Source organism: Oratosquilla oratoria, chromosome 35 (genome assembly GCF_046742065.1).
Source record: "Oratosquilla oratoria isolate Oo_2021 chromosome 35, ASM4674206v1, whole genome shotgun sequence".
NCBI lineage: Eukaryota > Metazoa > Arthropoda > Malacostraca > Stomatopoda > Squillidae > Oratosquilla > Oratosquilla oratoria.
The window spans coordinates 25,119,022-25,145,063 of NC_134811.1; the positions used below are offsets into that span (position 1 = coordinate 25,119,022).

Sequence of the window (26,042 nt, forward strand, 5' to 3'; positions counted from 1 at the left end):
CACCGTCGATGACGAGCACAATAGCGCGTCATTTTATGTGCACGCCATGCAAACAGCCAAATTTACATACCGCCGGAAATTTCATTCATACAAATGTTATGCGAGTGTATTTACTACAATCGTAGTAAATTTCAAACAATTACATCATCAGTTACATGTCGGTATATAAAAACATAAGATAAACATGGCGGCTTGCATTTAGCAGTAAATAAAAAATTGATTTATGTTTCAGCGTAAAAAATGAGCTAAATAAATTCAGTGTATTGGCAACTGACCAAAATGAACGAAAACTTATAGTCTCGTGAATTATTCTTATACCAAAATAAAGGCAGTGTGTTACGGAAGAGCTGAGAAATCGGTGGTACTAATTAGTTTTTTTTTCTATTGGGTTGGATTATCGGATAACAACAACGTCAACATCCATCCCGCCATCTTATCTATCACTGGTGGTATGGATCAAACTTCACTCTATTAAGTTTCTTACTATTATGTTATCAGTGTAATAGACTTATAGTTGAATTATTTGAACTATTTTCTTTAAAATGTGTGATTTTCATGTAATTTGATTAAAGAAAAGTTACGTTTTTATCCTCCGTAATATTACGGACCACAGCTACGATTCATCCTGCCCGCTATCTATGATCACTGGTGGTATGGATCAAACTGCACTATTAAGTTTGTTACTATTGTGTTATTAGTGTAATAGATTGCATATAGTTGAATTATTCAAACTATTTTCTTTAAATTGTGTGACTTTCATGTAATTTGACGGTATTCGTAGCTGTGGTGGGTAATTTTGCAGAGGATAAATACGTAATTCTTTGATCAAATTACATGGAAATCACACATCTTAAAGAAAATAGGTCAAATAATGCAACCATATGCTAAATTCTTATATAAAATTGTGCCTGTCAGTAAAAACCGTCATTGTTTACGTTTGATCAGCGATTAGTCAGAACGCACGTTTCGGCCCAATTTCCTGGGACAAAATAGGCCCTATTTAATCCCATTCAAAATGCAATTTCTCGAGAACTAGGACAGCTAGATGGATAATTCAAATTGTATTGTACTCATAGCGACTTTTTGCATCCCATGAGAACTACTTCAGCTCAAATATCAGGAATTCCATTTTCATGTTGACCTAGCTAGCATAGGAGGAACGATTGAAACCTTAATGATTTTTATTTTAAGTTATGACTGTGACATGTATAAGGGCATCTCAGTGAACAAAAAACAGAATCAATAAAGTGACATGATAATCATAAGAACATGAACATATGAAAATTGAAAAGCACCTTTTCACCCTCACCATTCAAATAAATACCCGGTACATATTGAAGAACAGGTTGTCACAGGCCTACAGAAAAAGACCTTCTTCCAGACATTATCTATGTCTCTATGTGAAAGCCGTTAGAAAAAAAATCACTTCTCATTTTAGGATGAAATGTTACCGAATTATATTATCATGAGAACACGTTGACGGTATTATTCTCTTATGCTTATCGAGTGATATATTCAGATCTCGATGTTAGTCGCAATACATAATACTTACATGAGCTCTCATCCAATGAATGGTGGCATGATATCCACGTATTAATATAAAACAAAATAACAAATAAATAAAACATCACTAGATTTTTTCAAGCAAATTCTCTTCGCAATGTAGATAAATCTACGGCCTTCTCGAAACTTCTGGTTCTGTGATCATATGTTGTATGTAAACAAAGTGCTTCTTCACGAACGCAAAACTTTTAAGTGTTTGAAATTAAAACTCAAACAGCACCACAAAAATTCAAACATTTGAAATTTAAATAAAAAAAAATTCAATAGTGTACTAAAAGAATATTTGGGTAATGACAGTTGCTGGAACAGCATGTCATAGCGGGAACAAATGAAGTAGAGGTAAAAATATATAGTACTCTTTATTATTTATGACAAAACGCATAAAAATATAAGTACAATAGAAATAAAGATTAAAGTTTAAAACATTGTAAAAATATTGCTAAAACCAAAATGCAACAAAATTAATCAAAAATATGCACTGAGATATAACTACACAGTACACACTATCATGCAGCAGTGATTGCATGAAGTCGGGTCTCACTAAACGTCAACCAAAGTCGACCAACGCATTACTAATGCGACACCTGTAATTCTAGAGGTAATCAGGGTAATCAATGTCATCTTCAACCTCTCAAAGAGTCGCTGTGATTCCGTTTGTGTATTGCTCATAGCAACTTCCTCTATTATTGATATCCGCGAAGAAAATTTATGTTTATGTACCATGGTAACCATGATAATTTACAGCATTATTATTTACTTTTCTAATGCGCTATTGTGTAGGTGTGCACTTCTGAAAAATACCAAAAGTATACTGCTTCTGCCGGTTCTGGTTATAAATAAGACCAAATATGATCAGTTGTTCACGTATCATTTCATTCAAAATTTTCTGTGATCAAATTACATGAAAATCACACATTTTAAAGAAAATAGGTCACATAATGCAACCATATGCTAATTTTAATGCATAAATGATCATAATTATATGCATTTGAGCAAAAGCCGTTATTGTTTGGGTTTGGTCGGCGTTTGTCGACTTTGGTCGACGTTTAGTGAGACCGATGAGGTCTATATACTATATAGAGATGATAGGGCGAAACCCACAAATTCTCTCTGCATATCTTGGAAGAAGTGGATAAGTCTCGAAATGATACTGTCAAGTGTCAAGGAAAGAAAAGGACTGGGATGAATAAGCTGGACGCAAGGAAGGTTGGAGGCCTAGATTTCAGATTGTGCAAAGTCAAAGAGCCTAAAGAGGGCATGTATGAAAGACCAGTCTGCCGGTACGCGGGAAAATAAACGCGGCGCTATGATCGCGCTGTTACTGTTTACATCGCCATATTTTGCGACCCGTTGGATTTTGTTTGGCTTAGTTTGAATGCTTTGAGCGTTCAGCGTATGCGCAGGATATTCAAATTATCTTGTTATTGTGCAAGTGTATGCCCGATTCTTCAAAAGCCGATAAATATTCACCGATTCAAACGCAAATTTGGTTATCAACCTCGGCAAATTAGATTTCCGAGTGAAAATATTAAGGTAAGACATCAATAACATAATATTTCTATGTAATAATGTTGTTTTTTAACCTATTTTCTCCCGTATATGAATAGCTCAAGATCGTTAGGTAATATACACTTGGTGATTTATTTACCCAAAAATCTTCACAAAAGATTGTTTACCCTGTGAGCGCAGCGAAGAGTCGTCTCTTCGACTGGTCTGCGTAATATGCATTTATGGGTCAATAAATCACCTGAGCATGTCATTAACATTGCAGTACCTTCTTCCTATACCATTCTTACTAACACCTATCATGTTGCCATGGCAACTGTTGTCAATTTAGAAATGATAAATAAAATCCAATCCACTGGCCCAATTGACATGCAACTAGGCATGTGAAGGTTTTTGGGTCAACAAATCACCAAGTGTACAATACACAACGATCTTAAGCTGCTCATGACCGGGAGAAAATAGGTTATAAAACAATTTTTTACATTAAAATAATATTTTATTGATGCCTTACCTTAATATTTTTACTTGGAAAACTAGCTTGCCGAGGTTGATAACCAAATTTGCATTTGGATCGGTGAATATTTGTTTGCTTTTGAAGAATCGGGCTTTATGATAAAACCTTCACATGCCAAGTTGCATGTCAATTGGGCCAATAGTTTGGATTTTATAGATTATTTCTAAATTGTTAATTGACAACAGTTGCCATGGCAACATGATAGGTGTTAGGAAGAATGGTATAAGAAGGTACTGCAATGTTAATGATATGCTCAGATGATTTGTTAACCCATAAAACCTTCACATACCAAGTTACATGTCAATTGGGCCAACAGTTTGGATTTTATAGATTATTTCTAAATTGACAACAGTTGCCATGGCAACATGATAGGTGTTAATAAGAATAAGGTCCTGCAAGGTGATTCGTTGACCCATAAAACCTTCACATGCCAAGTTGCATGTCAACTGGGCCAGCAGTTTGGATTTTATATATTATTTCTAAATTGACAACAGTTGCCATGGCAACATGATAGGTGTTAGTAAGAATGGTATAAGAAGAAGATCCTGCAATGCTGTTGACATGCTCAGGTGATTTATTGGCCCATAAAACCTTTACATGCCAAGTTGCATGTCAATTGGGCCAGTGGTATGGATTCTATTGATGATAATCTGAAAATTTACAACTTCATGGTTGCCATGAGAAGGCAAATATGGTATGATGGAGATGTCTCACATTGTTTTTGACATGCTCATGTGATTTGTTGATCCTTAAAACCCAAGTTTACCGAATTTCAATAAAATTGGACCAGTGGTTTAGAGTTAATGTATATTTCTTTACCGGAATCTTTACAAATTACCACCCTTAATTCTAACATTTTGTTATGGTTGAGTCTAGCCAAAAATGTGGGCTAAAAAAATAATAAAAAAATCTTATCTCACTTATTTTTCAAGCTATTTAAAAAATTTAAAAAGCATTTTGTTTCTAATAAAGTTGTCTTTCATATGCAACAATAAGTTAAGGGTTCATTTTTTTTTTTTAATTTTGCGCCTGTACCTTGTTTCCTCACACATACAACAACCAAACTGGTCCCTAGCCTGGCAGATAAACCATATGAGAAAAAACTAAAAGCATTGGGTCTGCCAACTTTGAAAGATTGAAGAGAAAGAGGTGATATGATTATGGTATACAGGTCATTAAAGAGGATAGATTGCATTGACAGAAGAGATCTGATTAAAGATGGGAGAGCTTTAAGAGCTCATGGGAGTAAATACAGAAGGACCACAAGTCTAAAGGATTTGAAGAAATACAGATTTCCATATAGGTGCATAAATACTTGGAATAGCTTAGGGAGTGATATATCCCAAGCCCAAACAATATACAAGTTCAAATCTAAATATGATAATTGGAAATCAAAGATATAGATGAATTTGGAATTGTACATGAATTTGAGCCTAGGTATGATAATCAAAATTAGAGAATAGGAGATGAGACCCAAGAAGCATTGCTCCTTTCCTGTATACTACAGATAGGTAAAAACACGCCTATGTATTTACCTAGTTGTATTTTGTGGGAGAAGAGCTATGCTTGTAGTGACCCACAGTTGTATCTTTCTGCATCCAGTTCTTTCTTAAAATCATGTATAGTTTTAGCACTAACTGTTTTCTCTTTCAATTTGTTCCATGTATGTATTACTTTGTGTGGAAAGCTGTTCTTTTTCAAATCCCTTCTGTAATTGTCCACCTTAAGCTTCTTCTCGTGTCCTCTTGCATTTCTTCTGTCCCATTTAAGTAGGTCATCCCTATCAAGGATTTCCATCCCTTTCATAATTCTGTAGACGGTTATCAAATGGCCTCTTTTTGTTCTTTATTCCAGAGTTGATAAGTTTAGTTTGTCCAATCTTTGTTCATATGTCAACTTGCTAAGTGTTGGTGCCATCTTTGTCAATGCTCTGTGAATTCTTCCTAGTTTCTTTGTTTTTTTTTGTACTAGGTGTCCATAGTGATGCTGCATATTCTAATTTTGTTCTTATCAGTGTAACTAGTATGTTCTTTACCATTTCCTCGTCCATGTAGTCAGAGGCCACTTTCATTGATCTTATTGAATTGCAAGTTTCTCTATCTTGTTGACATGATTGTCTGGTGTCATGTCATTTGAGATAATTATTCCTAGGTCTCTTTCTGAGTTTACTTTTGTAACTTCCTTTGTACCAATTTTGTATTGAATAGATATTCTATTATTACTTTTTCCAAATTCCATTATACTACATTTCTTAATGTTGAAATTCACCTCATTCTTTATACTCCATTTCCAGATTTTGTCAAGGTCTTCATGAAAGGATTTGCAATCTTCTTCTGTACTTACTCTCCTCAATAGTTTTGCATCATCTGGAAAGAAGTTTATATAACATTCGATTTCTTCATCCATGTCATTTATATAAGCAGCAAACATTATCAGAGCCAATATGGAGCCTTGGGGGACTCCACTTATCATATTTACCCAATTTGAGTTCTTTTCTCTAAGTACCACTCTCATTTTTCTTCCGTTCAAGAAGTCTTTCATCCATTCCAATAATTTTCCCTGTATTCCACCTATTGTTTCAATTTTTCTTAGTAGCTTTTTGTGTGGTACTTTGTCAAAAGCCTTTTGTAAGTCCAGGAAGGCACAGTCTACCCAACCATCTCTTGTATTATTTCTACCAATCTTGAGTAAAAGCATATTAAGTTGGTAGTACATGATCTTCCACTTCTAAATCCAAATTGGTTGGGGTTTAGTATTTTATTCTCTTCCAAGTGTTTAGTCCATTTATTTTTGATAACTCGCATATTTTTGCAATTGTGCTTGTAAGGGATACCAGTCTATAGTTTGTTGGATTTTCTTTATCTCCTCTCTTATATATTGGTACAATATTTGCATTTTTCCAATCTTGTACTTTTCCTTCTTTGAGTGAGAAGCCAATAATCTTGTGTATTTTATCTGAGAATTCATCTATACATTCTTTTAACCCCTTCCATACGGTGCCACACACGTAGGCGTCATGGACTTAGATCTCGGTGGCAGCAGCCAATGCCAGCCGTACGACGTGTCGTAATAATACTCGCATCATAAAATATAGTCACCGCTTATATCGATCGTTCTCTCTTCACCCGTGAATTTTGATAACCATAGAAAATGCGATTACAAAAGAATTAGAAAGAATGTCATTATGGAGGGGCGACTACAATAAATATAATCAAGATGCCGATATGGCAGCCTCGCGAATACACTCGCTCCCCATGACGCCTACGTGTGCGGCACCGTATGGAAGGGGTTAATATCCATTTCGCTATTCCATCGGGCCTATCTGACTTTCTGACATCAAGTTTCTATATTTGGTCCCTTATTTCTTTTGTCTCACTGTTATTTCTTTCATTTTGGGGGATCTTTCTTGGTGTCAATCATCCCACATTTGTGAGCTTTCAACTGTAAATACAGACCTAAAGTGTCTGGTCATTACTTCTGCCATTTCTACATCTTCTATGTTTTCTTTATTTCCTTCATGCAGTTTCACTTTTTCATGTTTATCTTTTAGTTTATCGTTTACATACTGGTATCTGTAAAATAGTTTAGGTTGGTCAATGCATTTGTCTATTATATCTTTTTCATAGTTTCTTTTTTCCTCTCTGCATATGTCTACATATTCATTTTTCAGTTTGATGTATGTTTGCCATTTAGTCACTTTTTTATCTTTTCCATCTTTTCCAAGCTTTGTCTCTTCTATCTTTAGCATTGCTACACTTTTTATTATACCAGCACATGTTTCTCTGTTCCCTCCTTATATATTTCTTTAAAAATTATCCATTTCTCTTCCATCTTTGTTTCATCATTTGCAAATTTTTCTCAACTAGCATTTTGATTTTTTTTTTGTAAATTTTACAAAGTTTTGTTGTACATTAATCTTACTTCTCTATGTTTCTCGTTTCTTCTTGCAACATTTTGTTCCTCAAGCTTGAACTCTATTAGTTCTTGCGTGACTAATTTACTCGAATTGTACAACACAGTCATCTCGAACTATGACAAAAGAAACAGTATAGGTTTAATATATCTAGACTTTGCATAAGCTTTTGATACCGTCCCCCACGTAAGGCTACCTACTAAATTAGCTTCACATTGAGTAAGTGGTAGCCTATTAAGTTGGACTAGAAATGGGTTAAATGATCGAAAACAGGTGTTTTAAATGGTGAAACTTGTACATGGAAAAATGTTACGAGTGGAGTTGCTCAGGGTTCCATTCTTGGCCCATTTCTATTGATAGTATATATAAGTGATATAGACCACGGACTAAAATCTATTGTCAATAAATTTGCTGATGATACAAAAGTGTGCGGAATGGCAAATGATCACTTAAATCAGTTAGATATTCAAGAAGATTTAGATAAACTACAGCAATTGTCTGAAAATTGGCTAATGAAGTTTAACACACGTAAATGCAAGGTTATGCACATAGGTAAAAATAACAGTAAGTACGATTACAAGTTATTTGGAAATTCGTTAACAAAAGTGGATAGTGAAAAGGATCTCGGCGTAATTATCAGTAACGATCTCAAATCATCTAAGCAGTGTATTTCAGCCTCTGAGAAAACAAATAAGATTCTAGGACTGATTGCGCAATCTTTTGACTTCAAAAGTCCATCTCTCATTAACAAGCTATATAAATCGTTAGTTCGTCCACATTTGGAATATGCTGTTTCCGTATGGTCACCGAATCTCATTAAAGACATTGACAGATTGGAAAAAGTACAACGGCGAGCCACAAAACTGATTCCAAATATCAAAACTAAATCATACGAAAATCGACTAAAACGTATGAATCTTCCCCCCCCCCCTAAAAAAGCGTAGACTCAGAAGTGACTTGATACAGGTTTTTAAGATTCTAAAGGGAATTGACAACATCAAAAGTGACAAAATTTTCACACTAAATAATAATGGTCTCAAACTGTCAGGAAATAGATTTAATTTGGAAGTGGGTAGAAACAACTTGGCCAACCGTGTGGTTAATGAATGGAATAGACTTCCTGCAGAGGCAGTGCAATGTAGTTCAGTTCGAATTTTTAAGATTCGTTTAGATAAACATCTAAGCAAGGTGCTGTAATGACTGTCATTTATTTGATATTATTTGTTTGCTATCATTATTCTGTTTATTATTATTTCTTGATTTTCATTTATTATTAGTTATCTATCAATTTATCATTATTTACTATTTACCTGTTTGTTCATTATTTAACTATACCTATGCATTTATTGACTTGATTTGTTATTATCTATATTATTATAATTCTATCTATTTATATTTATTTATTCATCATTATTATAGTTTTTTCTCCGCATCCGACCAAGTTATGGACCAAAAGGTCTCCTGTCGGCATGCTCCGCCTTTGTAATCCTTTGTAATGTGGTCACTCTTTCCAATTGGTGTCTTATAGTTTATTTCTTCCACAATTTCAGGCTCAGAAGTGAATATCAAGTCTAGTCTTGATGGTTCTTCATTTTGTCTGTATCTAGTGTTTTCTTTGACCCATTGAGTCAATGTGTAATCAATGGTCATATCCAGTAGGACATTGCCCCAGTGTTTCTCTCCACCTTTTATTGTCAATTCTTCCCAATTTATTTCCTTTGCACTAAAGTCACCCGTAATTACTATATTTTCTCCATATTTCAATGTCTTGGTTAATTCATTCTTTGTGTCTTCTAGTAATTGTGAGTGTTCACTGTCAGTCCAAGTCTTAGTTTTTGGGGGTACATATACGACTGTGAACTTTCTACTTTTCATACTGCTATTTTTTACTTTAATTGTGATAAATTCCACATCCTTTCCTTCTGTTGCCTTCATTACATTTAAGCCCTTTCTAGTCAATACCATGACTCCTCCCCCTGTTTGTCCATTATATTTTTTGACCAAAGGTTGTATAAACCTTGTCCCACCATACTTGATTGTATAGGACCTTTTCATTTTGTCTCCACAATTCCCATTATGTCTGGTTTCTCTATTGACAAATAGTCGTTTTAATTAATTCCAGAAATCCTGCCATCCATATTTGTATATGCCACTTTTAATTCTTTTATTTCTTCTCATTTTTTGTTTGTTTCCATTTCTCTGATGTACCATTTTCTCAGTCTCGGATCCAGCACTCTCTCTCGCCCTCAAAAAAAAAAAACAAAAAAAAAAACAGTCCATTTTTTTTTTTTTTTTCCCACTTCTCAGTGCCCTATCATTCTCTATTTCCTCTTAATTCATTTCCCTTTTTATCCACACATTTTTGTATTTTTCAATGTTTGCTAGTTTTGCTGCTTTTGATAGTATTTCTTCCGCTATCATTTGAGCTCTTAGTTTGATTTTCATTGGTCTGTAGTTTTTTTATTTTTAGTATGTACCCATTCTATGCACATCATCAATTTCCTTTTTCAAATTCTGTCCCTCGCCTTGAACCACTTTCAGTATCTCCTTCACATTTTCTCTCTCTTCTTTTTCTCTTTGGTATTTGTGTACATTGTGTTTTTCATTGCTACTGTAAACACAATGCATTTCTTTTTGTCCACTGTGTCTCTCACCCAATTTTCCTTTTCTTTGATCACCTTGATCACTGTTTCCTTTGCATTCTCTTCTACCTGCTGCTGTACTATTTCATTGAGAGTTTTTGATTTTCACATTCCTGTTTCCACTGATTTTTTGTTTCATTCAGATCGGTCTCTTTGATTGATTTTCCATCTTCTCAGTTACTGCTTGTATTTGTTCTTTAACCTCTTCAGTTTTTAATTTTTATTTCTGACCTCATTTTCCTTTCTTTCATTTTCTCTTTTAATCGCACTCCATTCACTTTTTAGATGTTTAATTGTCTTAGTATCACCTCGTTAGTTGTGTGTAAGTTTGATACCTCTAATTGTAAAGCTTTATGGTTTAATTTTAAATCAATCGATTCCTTATTGCTCCGCTAATCCTAATGTCTCTATCCGTGTCATTGTATGGAAGAGGGTAAGTTAGAACTGTACATGAATTTGAGCGTAGGTTTGATAGATTGGAGAGTGGGAGATGGGACCCAATGAATGGTGCCCCTTTTCCTGTATGCTACAATTAAGCAAATACACACACACCTCCATTATCATCTCTCCATCTGTACCTTTTACCTTTTCTTCTCTACATGAATACCCCCCTCATAATTTCCTTCCAAAACATATTTTTATTATTTTCAAAAATTTCTGTTATACTCTTACCCCATTTCACAGCTGCTCCCCTCTTTGCCTCCTTTAACTTTGCTTTACTTCTCTTCTCATTGTACCTCTCATATGAATCTCTCATCCTATTTTGTAACCAATCTGTGAATGCTCTTTTCTTCTCTTCTACAGGTTGACATTCAAAAATCCGGCAACCAGAAATCCGGGACAGATTTCGGGAGCGCATTTTCATATTTCCCGCGTTGGTGCGCCACAGTTTTCTGGAGCTGCCACTTATGCCAGTATCAGCTGTTGGTTCATGCTTCCACCTGCTAACAAGTAATCCTGCTCATTTTTCTCATTATTCTCCTCATTATAGCATTTATTTGTTGTTGTATAGCCCTAATATGGAATCAACAAAGAAGAAAGGTGGCATAAAACGCAAACATCATGCGTTATCGATCGCAGAGAAAGTGGAAATATTAAAAAAAATTGAGTAACAATGTGTCTGTGCGAACAATTTGTGAAACTTACGACATTATGTGTAAAAAGCCCATCTGCTTCTTTCCTAGGAAGTACAGTACGGGGTATTTTATTTAGTTTAATTAATATTCTTCGGAGGATCGGTTTTATATGTTTTATTAAAATTGAATTAAAATTCTGTATAACTACAACCACTCCTCGTTTAACGACAACAATTGGGACCAGCGCGCCGTCGTTAACCGAATTGGTCGTTAAGCGAAAGTGTATACATATACGTACATGTACTGTATGTACAATGTCCAGCAATACATGTATCTTTATTTTCGTGTATTTTCCCTCTTTTATACAGTACATTAAAGCTTTATTTACTGTTTATTTATGGTGGTTAGGTTCCTAAAATTACCGTATATGACCAAATCCGCATATGCTGACATTCCATATTGAATACTGGGGTATTTTTTTAGTTTCAACCATGGGCACAAAATAGCAATAGAAAATTAATTATTAATTTTGTAAATTAAAATGTATCAACGTAATATGTAATTTTGTGGGCGGAAATGAAAGTAAAAAATACCTTGCTACAAGAAAATATGCTAATGAACGAAGTCGGTAGCATAGGCTCGGGACGCCATCTTGTCGTCTGCCAACGTCTCTCACGACGACAACAATGAGGACGAGCCGGATGACATTTAATTTGCAGGTAATTATTTATTAAACGCAGGTTAGGTTAGTTTAGCTTAGGTTAGACAAATTAATTTATCATCTTTTCATTTCTTCGACATCGGCATCTATCATAACAAACATGGTGTACCATTTGTCCGACATGACTTCGTTACTTACGAAATCTGTTTTAGCATTTTTTTTCTATTTCTGCTCACAAAATTGCATATTACGTTGATACATTATAATTTACAAATGAAAATCCATGTGAACAAGTTGTATAGACACGGTAAAGGAAACATGGACTGGAGGTGAAGCTTTATTCCTGACGTTTCGTCTAACGACTTTCTCAAAGGAATGAGCATACTAGAAACATACAGAGATTATAAACCCGCCTTATGGCTCAAGGGGGTGTACGAGCGTATAGCGCTGCGTCCTGATTGGCCCGCTGAGACAGCCAATCACGAAGCGCTATATTCGCTGAAGATTTGGCCCAGGTGAAGCTCCCAGCCTTATTGTTGATATTCGGACGAGTGGTGATGTACGCAGCTTCTATAGATTTTCTGATCTTCTTATCCATACCTTCGTGTAGAATCACGGCTCGGTTCCATTGTGGGAGGTGCCCAGACTCGTCAACATGCACCACCATTGCGTTGGTGAGTCTATGGTGACGGAGGTCGGCCTTATGCTCCCTGATTCTAGTGTTAAGGCCCCTCTTAGTCTCTCCGTAGTATGCTTTATCGCATGATGTACATGGGATCTTATATACGACGCTGTCTTCTCTCCCCCTCATCTTAGTCCCGCTTTTTAACATGTCACCAATCTTCGTTCCCGATGTTACGGCTGCTTTAACTTCCGTGCCCCTGAGCATTCTAATAATGTCTCCTACCTTCTCAGAGTTAGGAAGCGCCATGTATGATGTTTTTGTGGTGGCGTTGCCTTCTCTTAACCTGCTTGTGTGGATTATTTCTTCCGCTCTTCGTCTTAAGCTCAGGATTAAGCCCTTGAGAAAGTCGTTAGACGAAACGTCAGGAATAAAGCTTCACCTCCAGTCCATGTTTCCTTTACCGTGTCTATACAACATAATTTACAAAATTAATAATTAATTTTCTATTGCTATATTGCGCCCATGGTCGAAACTAAAAATTTACCACTACCGGTATATACTGTACCCCAGGTAGTTTTTGCAGCTTGCAGGATGGTAATGTAGACCTAAGCTTAAGAACACTTTACCTCACAGCTAATATCCACCGTATAAGTTCATTTATAACATCATACAAATTTGCCTCAGCCAACTTAATTATCGTACACGACGTCGTAACTTCGGGAGATTTACGGTAAACGACGTCATAAAGCCCGTCATTACTCCGAGTTGTTGTTAACTGAGTAGGTCATTAAACGAGGAGTGGGTGTATCTTTACTGTATTTTACTTAGTTCGTGAATATTTAATAAAATTTCATTTGCTTTTCACTTAGTGTTTATTTTTTCCATTAAAGGACTGTACAGATGGTAATTTTCTTTAGATATATACGGGGTACACCATACAAAATTATAAACTTCAAAAATCCGGCATTTTCAAAAATCCGGCAGTCCTCAGGTCCCGAGGTTGCCTGATTTTTGAATGTCAACCTGTATAACCTTATTTGCTCCATCATCCCACAATGCACTACTCTTCCTTCTATTTACTCCCATCTTCCTGTTCCACACCATCTTTGCAGACCTTGTGACTCCCTCCTTGAAACATCCCCATTCCTCCTCCACTCCTAGTTCTACTCTATCCTTCACTCCCTCCCACTCTTCTCTCAGCTTCTTGTACTTCTCCTTTTCCTTCTCATTTAAGCAGTTTACTCTAAGTACCTCCCTACCTTCTCTCAACTTACCTTAATGCTCTCATAGCTATGAAATACTATATTCCTATTCTAGTTTTTCTAAATAAGCTTGGATGTTCATAGCTACTATTTTGTAATTGCTGTCTAGGATTATTATTGTTAGGTCATCTATATAAGCGAGTAATTTGGTGTTATGCTCTGGATCTAGTGCTGGGAGATTACTTGTGAAGATGTTGAATAAGAAGTGAGAGTGCTGCTTCTTTGGGTGGTGGGAGGGAGAACTCCATTGTACATTCTTTAAGTCTTCAAGATTCAGTAGTTTTGTGTTACACTGCTCCAATGGCAGATCCAAGGGATGGAGGGGCTGAAGCCCCCCCTCCCCCTCCATTTGTTCTTTCATTCACTCATTGCAGAAATCAAGAAACCTGCGTCATGTACACCGGTACATGGCAAAAAGCAGTAATACAATGGCAGAATTTAATATTGTCCCAGCATTTAATAAAACACTTCATTGAGAATAAATGGAAGTATATTCAACACATTGCTGAGGGTAAATCTTTAAAAATTAGAGATTAAGTAATACTTTTGCCCTATATTTTGAATGAAACAAAATCAAGTTAGAACATATACTTCAATTTAATTCAAAATTATTGTATTCATGCTACAGGGCACATATATACATACATATACCAAGGCTTTTTCCCCCTTACAAGGGAGGTAGCCAAAAAGGAAAAGGCATAAAATCATTCCCACACATTCCATCCCTGAATACACTCCACACCCCTCCACCCTCCCTCTTATCTTAGCACCTCCTGCATGATGGGTCATCCCTGCACCTTGTCCACTGCCCGCTTCATTAAATCGGCGACCCCCCCCTCTCCGTCCCCCCATGCATAAAAGGAGAAGATGGGGAGAAATCCCTTCGGACTGCGTCAAATTTTGCTCACACATACTACCTCACCCCCCATCCCCCACCCATTCCACCTCATTCATCCATATACAACCATTCTCCATTCTCCCCTGTCTTCTGTCCTCTCCCGTCCTTCCTCAACAGACATTTACCTCTTCCCCAAAGCCCCCTTCACCCCATTTATCCACCTCATCCTAGGACGTCCCCTCATGTTCACTCCCTCCACATCTGCCTTCCATACCTCTTTTACTAGTCTTTCTTCACTCATTCTTTCCATGTGTCCAAACCATCCTAATACTCTTTCATCAACCCTATCTCCCAACTCCCTTTCCACCCCCGTTCTTCTCCTCACCTCCTCATTTCTCACTCTATCTAGCCTAGTAACCCCCATCATACTTCTCAGACATCTCATCTCAAACACATTCAAACTCCTTCTCTCTTCCTCTCTTATGTTCCATGTTTCTACCCCATACAGTGCTGGTGGCACAATCACTCCTTTATACAGTCTCCTCTTAGCATCCATTCCCAAATGTCTATTCCTCATTACACTCTTCAATCCGCCAAGGCATTTACTTGCTTCTCTCAATCTACATTCTACCTCCACCTTCACTCCACCTTTTCCTGCCACATTTGCACCCAAGTATCTAAAACTATCCAGTTCCTCCAGTTGCTCTCCCTTAATGCTCACTTCCAGTCTACTGCCACTTTCACCCTTTGTACCCCCAGGGTACATCTGTTTAAAAGTGTCATCTATATTTATAAAACAATCAATGGTCATTTATTGCTGTGACAAAGCTCCCTGCAATTAGATAGCTAAGATTTTTTAGTGCTTGATAGAATAATTGAGCAAAATTGATAATATGTTAGTTACTGTGTGATTTGTTTTCAATCTTTTTCTGAGATGTTGAATTTTTAATGCAAAAACTCTTGAAGTTCGGTCAAGTTCATTACATTTGAAATATTATATTGGAAATATAACTTAAAGTGTATTTAAATGTAAAATCATGTTCTAATTTTTGAAGATGTATGTTTAGCATTTTCACAACTGCAGGCAGCATTACTCAAAAAACTAGTCAAATTGTTGGAGCTTTAAGAAAACTGGGCTGGAGAATGAAAGGATGAAGAACTGAAAGGAAATGGACAAGCTTCTGTAGGTACAAGTAGTGATTCAAGTGGAGGTATTACTTATGAATTATATTATGCACCAGAACATGCAAAACTCGATGAACTTGTACAGACTGCTGACACGGAGAAAAGAATTGCTAGATTGGAATCACTATTGGGAAATAATTCAGATATACTGTCAAGTTTGTCAGCTGCTACAAACCACAAATCTATCGTGGGAACCATTGGTGTGTTGAGTGGTTGAATGTCATTGCTCAATCCAGCGCATCTGGATCATGTGGCTGAGCACTCATTCTCAGGCCTGAAGTGACTGAAAACATCCATACATATACATATATCAAGTGCTCTTTCTCCCATACTAGGGAGGTAACCAAAGTCAAAAGGCATAATTCCACTACCACCCATTCCACCCCTCCCTCCCTCTCATCTTGGTCCTGGATGAAGGGTCATCCCTGCATCTCACCCATCGCCATGGATCACAAGCAGTGCAATAAGACACAGCACATCCACAGCAAGGCCACTTTATTTAATTGGTGACTCCCCCTCTCCATCCCCCCATGCAATAACATTGAAGACAGGGAGAAATCCCTTTAGGATGTGTCAAAATATCATTCACACATAACCACTCCCTAACCTTGTAACCCCTACCATACTTCTCTGACATTTCATCTCAAACACATTTAAAATCTTCCTCTCTTCTTCTCTTATGTTCCATGTCTGCCCCATACAGTTGGCACAATCACCCCTTCATACAATCTCCTCAGAGCATCCATTCCCAAATGTCTATATCTCATTACACATTTTAATCCTTGGTTTCTCTTAATCTACAATGTACCTCCACCTCTACTTCCTTTCCTGCCACATATGACCCCAAGAATCTAAAGCTCTCCACTTCCTCCAGCCTCTCTCCTTTAATGCTAACTTCAAAATTGCTGCCATCCTCTCCCTGAAAACATACTTGAGGATTACCATGGGTCAAGAATGCCTCAACAGCGTGGTGCTACTTGGTGTTCACAAAGAAATTTATATCAAAATAGCATAATCAATGTATTTGCCAAAAAGAAACAGGAAGTTTATGTAAAATACATGACCAGTACTGTACATTATTAATGTGTGTTAGATGCTATTATTAACACTTTTAGACCCATTTATGTTCATATTTCTTAATTTTCTTTTTTAAGCCATACTTGTATTCTGCTGTTCAGAAAGTTATATGGTACATATATATATATATATATATACAGTATATAAATTTTTCTTAAACTATTCCAATCAAATGTTTCTTCCTATAGTACAAGGAAATCTGAAAAATAATTGACAAATTCAGTATTATACATCAGACTACTCAGAGAGAGGAATTCAGGTTAGCCTATCCCATTTTTTTTATCCTGGATCTGCCAGTGCTCTGTCCTATTTATCAATTAAAAGAATCTTTTAGCCATTTCTCTTCATTTTTGTGGGTATCAGTTTGTGTGACCTTCTTTTGGCATATGCATTTAGCAGAGTAGAGAGAGATAGGCTGCAATTGAATGAGTCAGTACTGGTAGTGGTTATTCTCTTTACACATGTAATATTTTATGTAATGTTAAACATTGACAGTGCAATGTATTTGTAAAAGATGCAAAAGTAGTGGGAAAAAGTGCATGCCCTAATCCAATACATAATTACTAAAATTCATGTCAGAATAGTAATTTAAGTATTTTTTTTTTATTGCAGGTACACAATTGAGAAAACCCTTTCATCATTACGTGAGAATGCAGCTATCATAAATATTCCAGTAAATCTAACAAATGTTCCTTTCAATAAACGTAACCAGCCTCCTTGGGTATTGATCTAAGTAATTAAAGCAGTTGAACATCTGTCTATGAAATATGGATGGATAAGAATTATATGCATATTTCTGTTCTATCATTTGCATTGAAATCAAAGTCCTCTCCATGAAATGCAAGTTATTTGTTAAACAAGATTGGTTTATAAAGAACTTTCATATCAGTTGTGCAAGAAACTGAAACTGATGATAGGAAAGTATACATACAAACATGTATGTAGGAAAGTATAAATCTGATTATATTGTTACTGTTTCCTATGCTTGATTTTGGTAAAAGAAATACAGTTCAATTTCTTGGATGAACTATTGCATATGATAACTCAAGCTATTACCTTTTGAGTTATGTAATGCCACATTTGCCTTCTACATAGGAAATATTTGTCTGTCTCCAAACCTAAAAGTATGTTTTTTACAATCAAACTGATGACTTGCCAAACATCAGTGAACTGTTTTTCATAGGTGATATGAGTGGTTATTAATCATTTAGGTAATGAAGATAGCTCACTGTCGAAAGATGTGCACATTTAGTTGTTGTACTTATGAACCAGTGGATAGTTTATGGAGATAATTTTGAGAGTTTTATTTATATGTGTATTTCAGTTATGGTACCTCTCCTGACATGTTATAGTTGCCAACCTATGCATTAAGGGTTACTTTTTTAGCTTATAAACCAAAGTGCAGTAAGCATAAGGATGGGACCATTTTCCATACTGTTCATATTAAGGAACAGAGAGAAAGCATCATGCATCTGCTCTAATTGTGTCCCTTTTAATGGCTCTTCGGTCTCCACCTTCCTCATGGTCTGATTGTTTATTTATTTTTTATTTTTTATGCATCACCTGTGCTTCCTTTCTCGTAAACAAGCCCCAGATAATTCTGCCATTTTTCTTTTGATTTTCACATTATTCTTCATATTACTTATGAATCATATCATAAACTTTGCCAACTTGTCCTCTTTCTTTACACACTGCCCTCACCATTTCAGTAATGGACCTGTTTGTTGTACTATTTACATTTTCCTCATCTTTCTGGCATCATTTTCATTCTCCTTAAACCACAGACTCCACAGTTAGTTGATTTTCCAATCTTCCTCTACAAAGCTATCACAGGCAGTTTGCCAAGAACTCTGTACCTCAGTTTTTATGAATGTTCCAACCTCCTTTTTTTTATTTTATTAATTTGTATATATATTTATATATATATATATATACATTTTTGCACCACTTCCATTACTCTTCTCCTCTAGGACTAATGATAAGTAGCTGCAAGATGTAATCATTTCTACTCTTCCTTTGTGCATCCATAGTTTTCTTGTTGCTTCTCTTGTTCCACCTTATTTATTTTTTAGTTCATTAGTTGGTATGAATTCATCCCAGTTCGATTATTAAAAAAAAAAAAATCTCAAACTGGGGAAGTAGTGTAGTAGTATTGGGAGATCTCAATGCTAGAGTAGAGGATGAAAATATAAGGAGTGGTTGGGAAGTATGGAAAATGAAATGGACATGACTAAGAGGCAAAACGATGATGCATTACATTCTGGATCTCGCAAACGTCCTTGCAAACCCATGTCAAGTCCAATAGCCACACAGAAACAGTACAATATGGACTTTCCAACGCTGCACGAATCCCCAATTTTGTGTGTTGCAACTTTCTGTGAAGGAGACAGCTCCATACCACCAGAACTCTTGGATGTACAGCCGCCTAACGATTTATCAGGACGCAGTGACATGAAAACATTAAATGGAAAGTTTTTGAGTGCTCAGACTCTTATTCGAATTCTAAGAAGCACAACAACACCAGACCATGATTTGATACCAGAGGGAATAAAGCAGAATGTATACTCAACAATCAACAATTGGCACAATATAGAACGACGAAAGCGTGGGAAACAAAGTGTTTTCTGCGATGACTGTGGGGTATGGGATAGGAAATTGTCCAGCACGAAAGTTGTTCATTTTGTGGATACCGGAAACAATTCTGTGCAGTTCGTGAACAAAGTGAGCGGTAACTGGTGCAAGGGAAAAAAGCTGCTAGAGCCGCAACCGGATGAAACTAGTATATATTCATTACGCCGCTTTCATGCAACACTTCAACGTGACAAAGGATATAAAAAACGAGTATCATGGATTGAGGGTGGGCCAACGATAGCTCTAGTGGAATACATTGGGACATTTCCTACTAAGAGGAATTTCCATGGCAGTTGCAAACGTTCAGTAGGGGAATATGTGAAAAAGGGCGGAGCTGTGAAGGACGCAATTGTACGGGCGGTGAAAACGGGAAAGGCGCCACGAGATATATATCAGAACATGGTTTTGGACGACTCAGACATGGCGCCAAGGGACAGAAAGCAGGTGGAAAATGTTAAATACGCACTTAATAAACAGGAACGAAAGGAATCAGGAAAGGTTGGCCATCAAACAAATTTGGTTGATGAGATTGTTTCATTGGTAAGGGATATAAGCGGATGTGAGCACGAATTCATCAAGGAACTTGTTCACATAGGAGGGCAGCCTCCTTCAGTTATTCTCTACACCGCGGAACAATTGCATGACTTTGCGACTTCTGAGAAAACTGTGTTTGGTGTGGACTGCACTCTCAACTTGGGACCGTGTTTTGTCACATTCATTGTTTACAAGAGCAAGAGACTACTTCGAAAATCGTCACAAGAGAACCCGGTGATGTTAGGTCCAATATATTTGCATTGGAACGCTACCTTCTTCACGTACAGCAGGTTTTTCACCCACATCAGTGCAAAACTAGAGGAAAAAGGGATGAAAAATTTGGATTCTATAACACTCGGGTTGAGTGACCTAATTATAGGTTCTGACGAAGAACTAGCTTTGAACAAGGCTATGAAATATTCGTTCCCGGGCACGAAGCTCCTTCTGTGTACCCGTCACTTAGAGGAAAATGCAAAACGTCATCTAAGTGCAGAGTCCATGGAACAATCCAAAAAAGAAGAAACTATGAATGAGATTTTCGGGAGAAACTGTCTTCTTACCATGGATGATTCGTACGAGTTTGATGAGAGGTCTCAGAGGATGCGCCTAAAATTCGAAAAGGATTTCCCGCGGTTCGCAAAGTACTTTCGTGAGAAACTGGTTCCCGCATTGCGTTCTCATGTGTTTCAACCTCAACGAAATCATAATCTTCCATTCAAATGGACCAATAATAACTGTGAAAGTATGAACCACATTTATAAGTTGCAAACAGACGGGAAGCCTCAGAAAATCACTGATCTGATCGACTCTCTTGAAAGAATTGTACAATTACAATACCAAGATATGAAAAGGGCATTGTACGGTGAAGGCAGTTACCAACTAGCACCTGGATATCACACTCATAAAATTGCCAGAATCACATGGATTGGTAAATCAAAAACTGAAAAAGAGGCACTTTTTATGAAATTCCTAAAATCCAAACCCAAACAGTGCAGCAAGAAAAAATATGTGACTTCTACTGATGGGTTATACACTATTCCAAGAATGCCCAGAGTGGCCAGAAAACCGGGCCAGACAAAACGACCAAGGAACGCCAAAACAAGGACTATACGTGTCGTGACAGGAAGAGTCCGATCGGGGTTGAAGTCGACAGTGGAGGCAGATGAAGGACTGCAAGGTGACTTTGGCCAAACAGGCATTTCAGGTGAGTAACCTTGATCCAGTTATCCGACTGTTAAATGATAACTTTAGCTTTTTTTTCTTAATATGATTATCTATTTTGATCTGCTACTACTTGTGCTTCTACTTCTACCCACAGTCCCTGAGATCGACTGTCGTCGGATGGAACCACATCACGTGACAGGAAGAGTCCGATCGGGCTTGAAGTCGACAGTGGAGGCAGTTGAAGGACTGCAAGGTGTTTGTGACCAAACAGGCATTTCAGGTGAGTAACCTTGATCCAGTTATCCGACTGTTAAATGATAACTTTAGCTTTTTTTTTTTAACATGATTATCTTCTTGATCTGCTACTACTTCTGCTGCTACTTCTACCCACAGTTCTAGAGATTGAAGTCGACAGTGGAGGCAGTTGAAGGACTGCAAGGTGTTTGTGGCCAAACAGGCATTTCAGGTGAGTAACCTTGATCCAGTTATCCGACTGTTAAATGATAACTTTAGAATAAATTCTCAGGTGTGTATCTAGACAATCAACTTAACTGGAAATATCATATTAATCATGTTATTTGTGTGCCTGGATGCATAGCTGGTTTCATGAGTAGTATAAAATTTCATTATATTTGGAGCCATTTGTTTATAAAAAAAATTGGTGCATAACACTGGTGGTTTTGTACTTTATTAAGTCCATGAATTTTAGTAGATTTAATTTTTTAAATACATTATTTGTAGAGTCTAGTCGTCCTACATTGCATATTATATACAGTGCTTTCTTTTGTAAAGTAATTATACGTTGTAAATTAGTTTGATGTGTGTTACCCCGTACTTCTGAGCAATAGTTTAAGTATGGGGGGAAGAGACTACAATAAATAGTCCGCAGGGTATTTTCATTTAGGAGATTTCTCATTTTATGCATTATTCCTAATGTTTTTGTTAGCTAGACGATGAACTTAACTAGAAATATCATATTAATCATGTTATCGCAAAGCTATCGAAAACGTTACAAAAGAAAGCGCTGCATATAATATGCAATGTAGGACGACTAGACTACGAATAATTTATTAAAAAAATTAGATATAAAGTTCATGGACTTAATAAAGTACAAAACCGCAAGTGTTATGCACCATTTTTTTTATAAGCAAATGTCTCCAAATATAATGAAATTTTACATTACTCATGAAACCAGCTATGCGTCCAGGCACACAAATTACTTTTTAAAACCCCAATATAGAACAAACAAGAAGGACAGTGTTTGTCAATTGTAGGTGTCAGCCAAAACAAAAAATCTGTCAAATTTCAAATTCCGTCCTAAAAATTCACTTATAAAATCATAATTATTCACAGCTGAAATAAGCTATTTCTTGGTGCAAAGAATAGAGAAAATCATACTTGTTTTCAGGTGTTGATGAACTTTGCAGTCCCCGTCCATGTCGATAGTAGATCCACTCATTCAGGTAAATGCCCATCCCGCTCAGTTTCGTGGCGTTCTTCAGTACGTGTACCAAGGAAGTATAGATTTAACAATCTCACTCTGGGTACTGTCTCGTCGTTGTTTTCCCAGTGTATGGGTGGAAATTATGGTATAGTCCTTGTTTTGGCGTTCCTTGGTCGTTTTGTCTGGCCACTCTGGGCATTCTTGGAATAGTGTATAACCTGTCAGTAGAGGTCACATATTGTTCCTTGCTGCGCTGTTTGGGTTTTGATTTTAGGAATTTCATAAAAAGTGCCTCTTTTTCAGTTTTTGATTTACCGATCCATATGATTCTGGCAATTTTATGAGTGTGATATCCAGGTGCTAGTTGGTAACTGCCTTCACCGTACAATGCCCTTTTCATATCTTGGTATTGTAATTGAACGATTCTTTCAAGAGTGTCGATCAGATCAGTGATTTTCTAAGGCTTCCAGTCTGTTTGCAACTTATAAATGTGGTTCATACTTTCACAGTTATTATTGGTCCATTTGAATGGAAGATTATGATTTCGTTGAGGTTGAAACACATGAGAACGCAACGCGGGAACCAGTTTCTCACGAAAGTACTTTGTGAACCGCAGGAAATCCTTTTTGAATTTTAGGCACATCCTCTGAGACCGGTCTCATCAAACTCGTACGAATCATCTATGGTCAGAAGACAGTTTCTCCCGAAAATCTCATTCAGAGTTTCTTCTTTTTTGGATTGTTCCGTGGACTCTGCATTTAGATGACATTTTGCATTTTCCTCTAAGTGATGGGTACACAGAAGGAGCATCGCGAACCTATAATTAGGCCATTCAACCAGAGTGTTATAGAATCCAAGTTTTTCATCCCTTTTTCCGCTAGTTTTGCACTGATGTGGGTGTAAAACCTGCTGTATGTGATGAAGGGTTCTGTTGCAACAATTTTCAAAGTAGTTTCTTGCTCTTGTAAACTCATTCATAGTTTCTTGTTTTTTTGATTGAACATACACTTGTTTCATTTGGTTGCAGCTCTAGCAGCTTTTTTCCCTTGCACCAGTTACCACTCACTTTGTTCACAAACTGCATAGAATTGTTCCCAGTATTCACAAAATGAACAACTTTCATGCTGGACAATTTCCTATCCCATACCCCACAGTCATCGCAGAAAACACTTTGTTTCCCACGCTTTCGTCGTTCTATATTGTGCCGATTGTTGATTGTTGAGTATACATTTTGCTTTATTCCCTCTGGTATCAAATCGTGGTCCGGTGTTATTGTGCTTCTTAGAATTCGAATAAGAGTCTGAGCACTCAAGAACTTTCCATTTAATGTTTTCATGTCACTGCATCCTGATAAATCGTTAGGCAGCTGTACATCCGAGAGTTCTGGTGGTGTGGAGCTGTCTTCTTCACAGAAAGTTGCAGCACACAAAATTGGGGATTCATGCAGCGTTGGAAAGTCCATATCGTACTGTTTCTGTGTGGCTATTGGACTTGACATGGGTATGCAAGGACGTTTGCGAGATCCAGAATGTTGTGCTTCATCGTTTTGCCTCCTAGTCTTGTCCGTTCCATTTTCCAACACAGGCACAAAATGATCAGGTGTCCACCACACCCTAGTTAATCCGTCGCTTCTGTATTTCGACCACATGACGAATATTCGTCTATTTGGAGCCCCCAGTTGTGGTGATTTCCTTGACAAAAATGTCCCACTCAAAGCTGAAACAGCTGGATCCTGCAAACCGTTAACTGCTGGATACACGGCAACGATTGGCGTATCTACCACGGTTGCAAGAGCATGAAGAGTCCATGGAAAGTGCACAATCTCGACAGGCCTCTTCATACGTAGGACACAGATTACCCCACATAGGGTCATTGTTCTTGGCTTTGTAGAATTCTGCATGCAAAACCATTTCGATTGTTGTCCGCACTCGTAAACTCGTGGCTAGCTGTTCATTCCTGCACAATGCTACCGAAACAGAGTTGAACAGGCAATTCCCATCCCTGGTTACATGAACTGGCGTTCGGTTCTTCACACCACCACACTTGGCAAGGATTGCAATGACATTCGTATTGGGTTCCAGATCAGCTTCAAACTTGTATATGTTCATAGGTGTTGATGTACTCGGTGTATTACGCATAAATGTTTGCTCCCTTCTTGCGGCTTCCTGCAACAAACTACAGGAGTCCCTCAAATGACGCGTGGGTTAGGTTCTTGAAATTACCACGTATGACCAAATCTGCATATGCTGACTTTCCATATTAAATACTGAGAACCATATGTATGTGTATGTGTACTTGTGTGTGTGTGAGGTGTGCGTGCGTTTGTGGCATATGTGTTTGTGTGTGTATGTGGCATATATACATATGTGTGTATATGTGGTGTATACACGTGTGTGTGTATGTGGTGTATGTATATGTCTGTGTATGTGGCACATGTATATGTGTGTGTATGTGGCATATGTATGTGTGTGTGTGTGCGTGCGTGCGTGTATGTGTCTGTGTTCACATTTACAAGTAAGCATGTACATGCGTGTGTCTGTGTTCGTATTTGTATGTACACGCACGTGCATTCACAACATACACTGGTTGTCTATCATGTATTTACCTAGTTGTATTTTACGGGAAGGGGAGCTATGCTCGTGGGGTCCCGTCTTCATATCTCATTTTATCTAAACTATTTTTAAATTCATGTATTGTTTTTGCACACACCACTTTCTCATCTAACTTGTTCCAACTGTCTATTGCTCTGTGAGGAAAGCTGTTCTTTTTCAAATCTCTTCTATAGCTGTCTTTTTTTATTTTCTTTCCGTGTCCTCTTGTATTTCTGTCATCCCATTTTATCAGATTCTCTCTATCAGTAATTTCTATGCCTTTCATGATTCTGTAAATAGCTATCAAATCTCCTCTCTTCTTTGCTCTAGTGTCTGTAGTTTAAGTTTTTGTAGTCTCTCTTCATATGATAGTTTTGAGAGTGTTGGTGCCAGTTTTGTAATTGCTCTTTGTATTCTTTCAAGTTTTTTTATACATTTTTTTGTACTTGGTGACCATATCGTTGCTGCATATTCCAATCTTGGTCTTATCAGGGTGATTAGGATTTTCCTCACCATTTCTTCATCCAGGTATGTAAATGCCACTTTGATTGTTCTTATTAAATTATAAGTTTCTCCAAAAATCTTATTTATATGTTTCTCAGGTGACATATTATTCATAACAATGACTCCCAGGTCCTTCTCATTTTCTACTTTTTTTATTCCTTCTTTTCCCAAATTATATGATCCTGTTATTCTGTTTTTGCTTTTTCCAAATTCCATTATACTACACTTTTTTGTATTGAACTCCATCTCCCACTTCCTACTCCATTCTTGTACTTTATTTAGATCTCTCTGTAGTGATTCACAATCTTCTTC

General features: G+C 37.0%; 2 protein-coding genes across 6 annotated transcripts in view; one reads left to right on the forward strand and one right to left on the reverse strand.

Annotated features, from left to right (window-relative positions):
* LOC143018600 (PRADC1-like protein) overlaps positions 1-1,884 on the reverse strand; it is a 23,879-nt gene extending 21,995 nt beyond the window's left edge. Inside the window, exon 1 of the mRNA XM_076174105.1 lies at positions 1,553-1,884. Within this exon, the coding sequence (XP_076030220.1) occupies positions 1,553-1,628 (76 nt within the window). The 5' untranslated portion in view covers positions 1,629-1,884. The remainder of the gene's footprint in view (positions 1-1,552) is intronic.
* Positions 1,885-2,035: 151 nt separating this feature from the next.
* Positions 2,036-26,042, forward strand: part of LOC143018598 (uncharacterized) — a 39,827-nt gene continuing 15,820 nt past the window's right edge. The window contains exons 1-6 of one of the 5 annotated variants that reach the window (XR_012965761.1): positions 2,036-2,161; positions 10,943-11,089; positions 17,475-21,231; positions 21,346-21,471; positions 21,585-21,657; positions 22,600-22,654. Coding sequence is in view for 4 of the 5 variants with exons in the window: in XM_076174100.1 (XP_076030215.1) it covers positions 19,071-21,231; positions 21,346-21,471; positions 21,585-21,619 (2,322 nt within the window). In the remaining variant the exon portion in view is untranslated. The other 4 variants (XM_076174100.1, XM_076174102.1, XM_076174101.1 and 1 more) reach the window with 4 other exon arrangements.